The sequence below is a fragment of the Cnephaeus nilssonii genome (assembly GCF_951640355.1).
Source record: "Cnephaeus nilssonii genome assembly, chromosome: 16".
NCBI lineage: Eukaryota > Metazoa > Chordata > Mammalia > Chiroptera > Vespertilionidae > Cnephaeus > Cnephaeus nilssonii.
In genome coordinates, this window is record NC_137087.1 from 40,787,636 (window position 1) to 40,799,783 (window position 12,148).

The following is a 12,148-nucleotide window of genomic DNA, read 5'->3' on the forward strand; positions in this document are numbered from 1 at the left end:
GCTGTTCTTAAAATAATTAACGGGTATTTTATTAATTTTTTATTCATGTATTTGAGCAACATTCCTATGTTGTGTCAAAATCAGCTTAAAAATATGAAATTTACTGATAACTTTTGTGATGAAAATTTCAACTCTTTGTTTGGTTTTAGGTGAGTTAATGTGGGAAAAATCCTGGTATTGTGAAGATGTTGCGGCATAATCTTGTTTCCTGTTTAAATTACAAGTAATATCAAGAGTTTTCAGAAAAAAAAAATTGGGATATTTTGTTTTGGTTAAATCATGCCATCTGAACAGAAACAGTTATTTTTTGATGAAAATCAAGCTACTTTAAAAAAAGATTATGATGTGAAAAATGATATAGTTGATACTATCAGATCAGTAATTAAGCCAGAAATTTTGGAAAGTAGTTTTCATTATAAACTGAAAAATGTGAAAATTGATTTGCCGAAGATAAACATTCCAAATGAAGTCCTATTGAAACATGAAGTTGACAAATACAGAAAACTATTTCAGCATAAACCACAGACTGCAAGGAAATCTATCAATATGAAGACTGGAAACTGTATAGAGGAGTGTATGTTGCTTCATAAGTCTGAGAAAGTTGAAGAAACGGGTATAAAAATGTCTGCAAAAGTACTCAGTTTCAACTGTTTAAAATGCCAAGATAGCACTCGATATAGCCCAAATGATTTGCAAAAACACTTTCAAATGTGGCACCAGGGGGAATTACCTTCCTATCCTTGTGAAATGTGTAGTTTTTCAGCAAATGACTTCCAGATATTTAAACTACACAGACGAATCCATAGAGGCACTTTAGTAAAATGTGACATTTGTAATGATGAAAAAATATATACTTTATTAGACTTGACAAAACATTTTATATCCACACATTGTGTAAATGGTAGTTTTCAATGTGAAAAGTGCACATTCTCCACCCTGGATGTTGGCACATTTGTTCAGCACATTCATAGACACAATGAAGTCCATTATAAAAGTGATAAATACCATCATATATATTTTACCAGAGGAGAGATTCAGAAGCAACTTCATGTTCATTCTGTTACATTTCCCTTCAATTGTAAATATTGTAGGTTTGGTACCTCAAAGAGAGAGTACCTTGTGAGACATGTTTTAACTTTACACAAAGAACATTTATATGCGAAAGAAAAACTGGAAAAAGACAAATATGAAAAAAGGATGGCACAGACTTCAGTAGGACTTAAGCTAATACTTAAAAGATACAAAATAGGTACATCTAGGAAGATATTCTGGAAACGTAAGAAAATGAACAATGAAAGTGATCAAAGTATAGAACAAAACACTGAAGTGCTTAAAAACATGAACAAAACACAGGCTAAATCTGAAGACCAGAGCCATCTTACTCAAGAACATTTAAATGAAGAAAAGGATGAACGACTACACTGTGAGAATAATGATAAAACTGCTGAGTCAGAGTCAGAAAAGCCAACTCTTCTGTCCACTGGACAGTATAATAAAGCTGGAGAGCTATCAAATATTACTTCTGGTTCCTCAAAAACTGCTGTACAAGGACCTACAGTGGTAACCGTGAAAAATAATAGAATAACAGTTCCAGCTAACTATAGTGCTAAGTTTATGGGCTTCAAGATGGTGGATGGAAAACAACATATTGTAATAAAATTGTTGCCTACCATTAAACAGAATTTATGTTCACCAGGCTCACAGTCAGATGCTGCAAAGGACGGTACTGCTAATTTGCAGCTGCAGACTTTGGACACCACTGGATTTTTAACAAGAGTAAAAACTGAGGTAAGTGACACGGTTTACATGAAAGCACCTACATTTTCATGTTCATCTCCTATACCTGCCGGGAAAGTAACTTCAGAAAAAGAAATAGCTGTGCTATCTCAAATGAGTAATACACTTCAAACAGTGGATGATGAAAAAAGTGTATCTTCTTTGCCAACATCATCAGAATTAGTTACATCATCGGTGAATTTGACCCCAAAAGTTGAAACAAGAGATAATGTTAACTTACTGGGAAGTCATGTTACTCATAGTCGCCCTAAGGTTTCAGATGCTGACATTAAAAGTCCAGATAAAGTCAACTCTACTACCAAACCAAATGCATACAAAAGTGAAGATATGCATAACTATTGTATTAATTATGTCAACTCTGAATTACCTGTTGAATCTTTCAACCATGGATCATTACCTTTTCATAATTATTCGAAAGTGAATAATTTAAAAAAACGTCGTAGGTCTTTAGGAATAGCAATGTGTGAAAGTCCTCAAAGAGAATCTTCATCAAGCAAGACAGTTGTTCAGCAACCAGTAAGTGAATCAGTCTCATCACTAGTGAAAAAGGAGAGCTCAAACTCAGATAGTATGTTAACTAGCCTTTTAAATAAAGGTGAAACTTTAAAAACTCAAGCTGAAATAGAAGAACAGTGTGTTTTAGAAAAAGGACAAGACATTGATGAACAGAGCCTGTATATTAATGAAAATCAAAATTTAGAGAGCATGACTGAAAAATCTAATGATGACATTTCCGTTGTTGAGTCACCTGTGATGCCTAGAATCACATCTGTGTTTTCTCTTCAGAGTGAACAGGCATCAGAATTTTTGCCACCTGAAGTAAACCAGTTGCTTCAAGATGAATTAAAGACAAAATCTGATGTAAAACAAGACTCTAGTAACACTCCAGATAAAGTCCTGTCACTTCACTGTGACCAGTCATTTCAGAAACATGGAGAAGGCAAAATTATTGAATCTTCAAAGGACTTCAAAGTACAAGGCATCTTTCCAATTCCATCTTGTAGTATGGGGATTAATGTGCCACCAAATTATCTGAATTTAAAATGTCATGGAAAAGAAACACAAATGCTGTCAGTGTCACAAGATGTGAGAGATTCAGAGAAGACACCTAAAATTTCAGGTATTGGCACACTACTTAAGACTCAATCAGATGCAATAATAACGCAGCAGCTCGTAAAAGACAAGTTACGTGCCACTACACAAAACTTAGGTTCTTCATATATGCAGAGTCCACTTGTAAATTCAGAACCAAAAAAAGCTGTATTTGTTCAGACTACAAAAGGCTTTTTTGTACCGTTGCACATTGCTAATAAGCCTGGACTACATGTTGTTTCAGGAAAACCACAGGTTAATATGCAAGGTGTACCTGCTACTCTTCTTTTAAACAAGAAACCTGGGATGATTTTAACACTTAATAATGGGAAGTTTGAAGGTGTTAACACTGTAAAAAGTGAGAGTGCTCAAGCTTGTGGAACTACAGCAAAAGAGCCTTGCAGAACACCTTTTTTAAAGGTAGAACCAAACAGTAATTGTCTGACACCTACACTTTGCTCCAGCATTGGCAGTTGTTTGAGCACGAAAAGTAGCTCAGAAAATACTTTGCCATTAAAAGGCCCTTACATTATTAAAACGCCAGTAAGTTCTTCAGGGAAACCGGTGCCTCCTCCTAATATAATAATATCTGAGCATCCGAGCACTAAGTCAAATATCTTGGATCCAGCAAAACAGCAGAACGAGATTTTTCCAAAACCACCTCTTTTTACCCTCTTGCCTGATGGCAAACAAGCTGTATTTTTGAAGTGTGTGTTGCCAAATAAAACTGAGCTGCTTAAGCCTAAATTAGTCCAAAATAGTACTTATTATCAAAATATACAGCCAAAGAACCCTGAAGGGACACCACAAAAAATATTGCTGAAAATCTTTAACCCTGTTTTAAATGTGACTGCTGCTAATAATCTGTCAGTAAGCAACTCTGTATTCTCATCGCAGAAAAACAATGTATCATCTAATCAGACTGCAGGAGGAGAGCAAAAAGAGCCAGACTCTTCTAGAGATGCCTTACCCTTCTTACTAGATGATATGATGCCAGCAAATGAAATTGTGGTAACTTCTACTGCAACATCTGAATCTTCTGAGGAACCAGTACATGCCAGTGACCATTCAGAGGCCAGGGTATTGAGGTGTAAAACAAATTGTACAATTGGAAGAAGCTTTAATAAACAAAAGACTTCACCCCAAAATTTTTCAAGAATAAAAACTCATGTAAGAAGTAAAGATTCTGAAACTGGCAGTGTATCTAGAAACAGAAACTGTAAACGAAAGTGTAGGGATAGTTACCAAGAACCTCCAAGAAAAACAACATTACATAGAAAGTGTAAAGAAAAGGTTAAACCTGAAGATGTCCACGAATCATTTGGATTCAGCAGAGCTAGGCTTTCAAAAGATTCAGTCAGAACATTGCGACTTTTCCCCTTTAATTCCAAACAGCTTGTGAAATGTCCCAGGAGAAATCAACCAGTTGTAGTGTTGAATCATCCGGATGCAGATGCACCAGAAGTAGTAAATGTAATGAAAACGATTTCCAAATTTAATGGACATGTACTTAAGGTTACATTGTCAGAAAGAACTCTCAGTGCTTTACTGAAACCAGTTTGTTGTAAGCCTTCTAAAACAACTTGTGATTTTTCCAAGAGGCACAAAACATTTAAACCTATTAGTTCAGTGAAAGAAAGATTTGTACTAAAACTAACACTCAAAAAGACAAGCAAAAACAATTACCGGATTGTGAAAACTACCTCTGAAAATGTTCTGAAGGCTACATTTAACTGCTGGTTTTGTGGGAGAGTATTTGACAATCAGGATGCTTGGGCTGGTCATGGGCAGAGACATTTAATGGAAGCTACTCGTGATTGGAATGTGTTAGAATAATTTACTGTAAATTACCAAGGAAAAGAAAAAACTATCTTAGGGGAAAACCATGGATTTAACTACCTTAATTTGGACATTTTCTTCTTCAACACTGTACCTGAAATTAAACATTTCAAAAGTGATATATTCCATAGAGGAGAAAAGGTTTTATGTGTGATGTTTGAAAATGTTATTAGTGCACACATAAGTTTTGAAAGAAATTCATCACAGCACAGATGTATCTTGATTTTATTTTTTAAAAATGTGTTCTTGGGAAGTTACTGCTAAAGAAAGTTTTGATAAAAATGTTTTCCCAATTTAGTTCTTCAGTGACTTGGTAATGGCTGACAGCCCCATCATTCTTTCTCTTCCACCAGCCTTATGAATCTGATTAAGTATAGTTCCTCTGCAGAGCTCTTTCACCATGGAACTGAAGGAGTTTCACATTATTTGTGAGGATATATTAAGAGAGCTTGGGTAAAGAACTTACTCTACATCTACTAAGTATATAATTCTTTTGAGAGTACATTTAATTCAGTACAGTACAATTCATAACATTTGAAGACAGTTTTTGATAAGTAAGTTATTTTTCTCTCATAAGCTGTGGCCCATGTCAGAGATTGTAACACTCTTCCTTGCAAGGTATTTTCTAAATGGCAATCTCAAACATTGCAGTAGACGGGTGGCCTTGAAAGAATTAAACTCTCTAGGTCTAGGATGACGTCCAGCTAAAGAACTTGAACACTTCTGTTGATTATATTCTCCAGTGATTCCCTTACCTAGAATTATGATTATTTGACTTAAATTGTTTGTCCCCCATAAACCAAATTGCCAATTTTTTTTGGCTGTCATCCCTTTAAAAAAAGTGGAACGTAGAAACATTTTCAAGGGAATGGTTTTTCTCAAAACCTAAAAACTACAGAAACAGTATTTTGAAGCAAAATTAGTAAAGTGAGAAATATTTTTGTCTGTATTTAATTAGTGTCTGAACGTCTCCACATTGGGACAAACCATTTTTGTTAGCATCTTTTCAGTATGTCATAACCCAAAGCAGATTATTTTCTTACTGTTGGCGGTTGAAAATAAGCATTAATAATGTATTCAGTGGTGGTGCATAAAACTTCAGGATGGATTCCTAAGGGACATATCCAACAGGTAAAAGTTTTAAAATGGATATATTCATGGCGAGGACAGAATCATCAGTTTAAACTTTTCAGTTTGTAAGTTTGGATCAAGTTTTGTTGGGTAATTGGATAATGGAGTTCTTTTATTGCAAAATTATATACTATATAATTTTTTTGTTACAATGTTACTACAAGTATTATGACATTTTCATTGGTTGAATGAAAACTTCAGGGCTTCTTTTCTGTACATAACAAAGAACTTAAACCTTGTACATATTTTTGTAATTTTCAGTTGTGTAAATTTTGCACAGAAAGTTTTAGATATAAAAGTTTATTTTTTTTTCCAATTTAGTTCTGTGCATGCACTAATAAAACTGGTTGTTTAATTTAAAAGGAATATATAAGACTTTACCCATGTTATTTTCTTGGTTTTTATTTCAGAAGTAGAATTTTCTTTTTTGGGATAAATTCATTTTTTTTCAGGGATTGAACACTATTATTAATAAGTGCCTAAAAGATGTGAAACAGTTTACATATATCAACTGTAACAGTAGGTCCCAAATGGGCCCATTCCCCAAATAATTTTATTTTAAAGAAAGCCATACATAGATGCTTCAAGCTAATCTTGCTATGCACATTATACATGTACTGTTTTTGTGCATTTTGTCTACTTTCTTAGTGAAGTATTTTTTGTATAAAATCTGTTAAAATTGTGTTTCTTAAATTGAGCCTAAGAATGGAGTTGATTGGAAATATACAGTGTATATTAATAATGTGTATGGTGTTTAAATGGTAAACATTGTTAATTTCATTGTTAATGGATGTTTTCAATTAAATTTAAGTTTGTGTTTATACAATTTTTCCTGCTGTGATAAAATTGAATGGGAATTTTATTCTATTAGGAAATAATTTAGATTTTAAAGGTTTGTTTTCTAGTGGACTATGCAAAATAAAGTGTGGGCTTCTCCTCCCCCCCAAATCACAGGGGAAATTTGAAATTTTGTTTGAGAAGGGCAACACCATAATTTTACTATGGTTGTGCTTATAAGGAAACCAATAGGGTCGTTTATGCCCTTCAGTAACCTAACAGGAATAAAATTGAAATGCTCTGTTGTTATGAATAGATCTATTACGATGCATCACCCTCTGTGACTAGAGAAGAGAAAGAACAATCTTGCCAATGTTTGCAGCACTATAAAAATACATTTCAAATACCATATGGTCTCACTTATATGTGGAATCTAAAGAACAACATTACCTGAGGAACAAAATAGAAATAGAGGCATGGTTACATGGAACAGACTGACAGTTGTCAGAGGGGAAGGTGGTTTGGGGACTGATGACAGAAGGTGAAGGGTTAAAACCCCCCCCCCCTTACACACACACACACACACACACACACACACACACACACACACAAAAAAAAAAAAAAAACAACAAAAAAAAACACAACATATATATACCACATAGACCTAGACAACAGTGTGGCGATAGCCAGAGCTGGAAAGGGAGGTAGGTGGTGGTGGGCAAGGGGGGATAAATGAGGATGGGAAGAGACTGCTTTGGGCAATGTGCACATGATGCAGTGTGCAGATGATGTTTTGTTGAGTTGTACACTTGAAACCTGTATGGTATTGTGAATCACTGTCACCCCAGTAAATTTAAAAAAATACATCTGAGAACAGCCAAACCAGTAAAAATAAGTAAATAAGTAAATCTAATGTTGAGATACATACTTTTTACTTAAAGTTTTAAAAGCCGTTTAAAAACACTTCATGCCTCAGGTACTCTAGGTAGTCCCTTTTGCTGACTTTGTTAACATGGATTATTCTGAAGGAGCCAAACCTTTTTGGAGCTACTTTATTGCCAGAGCAGATAATTAAAAAAACCCTCTATCCCTTCTTTTCTCTCTGCTGAAACTGAGCTAAAGATGCCTTTCCAAAATACAATATTCAGTAGTTTGAAGTACTTATTACAACTAGAAGAGTAAGTTTTATTTTTGCAATCTAACTTCTGAATCAGGAATTTGTTTATCTCCTCCACCCCACCTCCCCACCCCTATTTATCCATCTCCATTGAAATATGGACCTCACAATTTGGCACTAACTTCAAAAAAGTTTTAAAATTTAAAAAACATATTTTTGTTGATTTCAGAGAGGTAGGGAAAGAGAGAAATATCAATGGTGAGAGAGATTCATTGATTGGCTGCCTCCTGCATACCCCACACTGGGGATCAAGCCTGCAACCTGGGCATATGCCATGACTGGGAATCGAACCGTGACCTCCTGGTTCATAGATCAACGCTCAACCTCTGAGCCACACTGGCTGGGCAAAAAAAGTTTAATTTTTAAAGTTTACCATCTTCTAAGCATTCAGTAGTACAGAGTCAAATATAAAAATTTTTTAATGAAATACTAAGGCTGGGTCTTCTCCCCATCCGGTCAGCCTCCCTGTCCCCCAGGGGTGTGGGGGCTGGGGTAGGGTTCCGAGCAGGAGGATTGGAAGAGCTCCCCGTGGCCGCTTCCTCTTCCTTCTTTGCCAACCGGGCTCCTGTCAGGCATTCTCCTCAGACCCCTGAGAACTTGGCTCTGGCCGCCAGCCCCCTGCTGTATGTGCAGCCTCCGGCTGGTCTGTCAGTATGCAAATTGGTCATTACTGGGACACCATAATGGACAATTAGCGTATTACCTCTTTATATGTATAGATAGGAAAGCCTATACCACCTGCAGAGGAGGGTTTTAGAGAAGTATAGAGGGCCACCCTCCAGTGGAATTCTTGATGAGGTGGGGAGTGGAGGAGACTGCTGTCTTGAGTTAGGTGTTTCTCCCAGTTTTATAGAAGAGTGGATCCTTTGGCAGAGATTGGCTTAATCTCCAAGAAATTCTCATAGCTTCTGCTCCAAGAAATCCACCAACAGGGCTGAATAGCAACCAATTGGATTAATATAATCTCATGGCTACACTCTTCCACTTAGCTGGGTGGAATAGGCCACTTGGAAGAGTAGAGTGGTGATGGGGCAGAAGAGGTTGTTATGGAGCCAGGATCACTGTCGTAACAAAAGGAACTAGTGAGGATTTACTTAAGTAGAAAATAATCCCATGTAACATTGAGGTACACTGATGAACTAGAAAGGTCATACTAGACACTACAAATGAATGCTTTGTTTTACAAAGATAAACCGAGTTTTCCCCTAAATGGTGAATTATCTCTTTTAGTACATTCTAAGTGATTGTACTGTTTTTCTAGAAGGAAGAAAGAGCTTTCCAAACAAAATTTCTAAAACCCATTTGTATCTGATTTCATTGTCAAAAATGTATATGGATTATATTAGTTTCCTGGTGTTTTAATGAAGTACTACAAATGGGGTGACTAAAAAACAAATTTATTGTCTTCCAGTTTTGGAGACTAGAAATCTGAAATCAGGGTGTCAGCCGGGCCATGTTCCTTTCGAATCCGGTAGGGAAATCCTTTCTTGCCTCTTCTTAGCTTCTGGTGTTTACTGGCAATCTTCAGCACGCCTAAGCTTGTAAGTGCATCACTTGAATCCTCTGTCTTCACATGGTGTCTTCCCTAGGTATCTCTTCACTTCGTCTTCCCTCTGTGTATGTCTGTGACTGTGTCCAAATTCCCCCTTTTTATAAGGAAACCAATCATACTGGATTAGGGCCCACCCTAATAACCTACATCTGTAAAGATCCCATAGGTCACATTCTGAGGCACTGGGGGTTAGGACTTCAACATATCCTTTTGGGGGAACACAGTTCAACTCATAACATAAATAGTCATCATGACAGTATATGACATTTAAAAATACACTTACCTTTACAGGTGAGTCTGAGTTACTCCAAAATCATTACCTTCTAGGCTTTCAAAATCCTTTCAGAGATTGCTATATTATCCATTGATCAAGTACATTCCTCATTATTAGATTTATCTTAGTTTATCATTTCAATGCTATCTAAAGTCAAAGTATATTTCATTTCTGGGATGAGCTATGATCTTGGATAGGGCTGCTCACAATGGTATATCTTTTATTCCTTAGTGTTCATCAGTCTCTTTCCTGCCCTTGTTCTGTGGGATGTTCCCTAGTTTTGTTTTGTCCTCATCTTACTTTGAACTGAATATCAAGTTTAGGGTCCATATAATAGACATGCATATCAAAGAGGGTATAATTATTTTAATAAGCAAAGTTAACAACATAATTATGGACAGAAACTTCTAGAAAGGTCATTTATATATCTCCCACAGTTGGGAGTACTCACAAAAGAGAACCATCACACCCCCCTTATCTGTACTTATAACTAAACATTGTATTTTATTTTCTACAAATAAAAATTATAACCAAGACATAATTGTCGAGCATTGTCAGTAGATGTCCTGGTTACATTAGTGCACCAGTGAGCAGTGTACTGGCCTAAATTTCCAGCCGCTTTGTTTTATCCAAGATTACATTTTTCTTACTTTGAGAATAGAGTGTTATTTTCTTACATGATTGAAGATACTTTACACGTTTCTTTTAAATAAAAACATTTATTGGGAGAATATTAATAGCACGATAACTCAATCTCATTAGATATTAACAGTTCATCAGGTCAGGCAATAGAACAAGTCCATGTGAGCTTCTTCTAAGGAAATGGATGACCACTCCAATAGCTACCTCCATCTTCTATTTTATTATTGGATGATTCATCATCCAAAATATGAAGCTTGGGGACTTTTTCTTAAAAGGAGAAGTAGAGCAAATATCCGAAGCAATGATGTTGACCTCCTTTTAAAAACATTATGAAACTTTAATGGCATATTTCAGTCTTGTGGAATCCTTTGTGTTATTTTGACTGTCGATAAGAACCAGGGGACTATGTTGATGATTCTTGATAATTTCAGCAACACTTCCAAAATACTAGAGCAAGGAAACATAGATGAATTATAAATTGGTATTTATGTTAACTTTGAGCTTCACTCCCCCATCTCCTTCCACTTCCTCAAGTTAGTCAAAGTTATGAGGTCCCAGCTGACATTCTACCAAAAAAAAAAAAAAAAAAAAAGTCTAATTTAACAAAGACTGTAACCTTCAAGGTGGCAGACCTTGGCCTTTTCTTATATTTAATAATACTAAAAACACAGCCGACAGCTTCAATTAATCTAAGTATTTAGATAAATTAGTTTATTGAGTTATGATGTAATGCTTTAATATTGTCTGTATTTAGTGTAAAACTCATACAGTAAATTTCTCTACATTATTCACTGTTAGGTTGCACAGTCTTAGATACTAGGACTGATGTAATAAATTAACCTTAGGATTTAGTGTCAGGAAAGACTTATTTCCAAGATTCATGTTTTTCTTTTTGTTTTCTTTTTTGAATGAATAAGGAAAGCTTTATAAACCATCATATTTCTATCTTTGCTTCAGTGCCCAGTAAGTATAGAGCTAAATTACTGCCTAATTCATGCTATGTTCTTACCATACATACTTATTTTTCTATATATTAATCCCTATTCTCTAGATCTTAAAGTTGTATTTTTCTGAAAAAATGAGCAGTGTTTTAAGTGAAAAGTAAATTAAATTTAACAGAGACCATGAAATCCAATGCATTGATAGTACAAAAGTGCTACAAACTCACGATCATCAAATAAATGAATTTGGAGTCACTTTTTAAAAGGTGGTGATTGTTCTTGCAGCAGTGCCATGAATTTAGCAATTATTACCAATTGATTTTATTGTCTTTTAATTTTTCAGATGATAGTCTGAAATAAACATTTTTTAAAGCCTTATTAATTCTTTAGATAGCTTTCAAAAATCTATATATTGAATAAAGTAAAGTATTCAGAATACCGGCCAACTTTTTCAAATGAAATATCAGTTGTCTTTTAGATAATTGGTCATCTGAATATTAGGTCAGGGTGGAGAGGGGAGCGATAGGGACCTTTGAGTATCTTCAGTCTTTATTTCTTACTTTCTCTTCAATCATTCATCTCTATTGCAGTTGCCAATGACATTTATAAAGACATTCATTCTATTTGTTTGGCATAGCATGTAGTTAAACTGATGCAGTTGGAAGTTAAATTTATGAACTCAAGAACTGGAAATGAAATAGCAAAACCTTTTGAAATGGATTCCAAGGAAAAAGTGTGTTCTGAACCCATGAAACATAAGAGAGAGTTGTTATGCTTACACAAACAAACATCTCATTCTTTTCTAGTTCCTGAATATTTTTGAGTATTGCTTAGAGACTTAATGGTTGAAAAAGGGAGTTGAGTTGAAATGTTTAAAGTAGGGAACGATCTTGGCATATTTTTTAAAATTTAAATTGTATGAAGAA

General features: G+C 35.1%; 2 protein-coding genes across 9 annotated transcripts in view; one reads left to right on the top strand and one right to left on the bottom strand.

Moving 5' to 3' along the window:
- The window catches only part of ZNF518A (zinc finger protein 518A), a 78,886-nt gene that overhangs the window by 45,590 nt on the left and 21,148 nt on the right, over window positions 1-12,148 (top strand). For 4 of the 7 annotated variants that reach the window (XM_079794133.1, XM_079794132.1, XM_079794134.1 and 1 more), the window contains one exon: window positions 150-7,040. The exons of 1 other annotated variant lie outside the window; for it this stretch is intronic. In XM_079794133.1, coding sequence (XP_079650259.1) covers window positions 280-4,725 — 4,446 coding nt within the window. In that variant the 5' untranslated portion in view covers window positions 150-279 and the 3' untranslated portion in view covers window positions 4,726-7,040. Of the gene's footprint in view, window positions 1-149; window positions 7,042-12,148 lie in introns of those variants that run through there. 2 more of the 7 variants (XM_079794136.1, XM_079794137.1) reach the window with 2 other exon arrangements.
- BLNK (B cell linker) overlaps window positions 9,908-12,148 on the bottom strand; it is a 66,780-nt gene continuing 64,539 nt past the window's right edge. For both annotated transcript variants that reach the window (XM_079794139.1, XM_079794140.1), the window contains one exon: window positions 9,908-10,728. In XM_079794139.1, coding sequence (XP_079650265.1) covers window positions 10,609-10,728 — 120 coding nt within the window. In that variant the 3' untranslated portion in view covers window positions 9,908-10,608. The remainder of the gene's footprint in view (window positions 10,729-12,148) is intronic.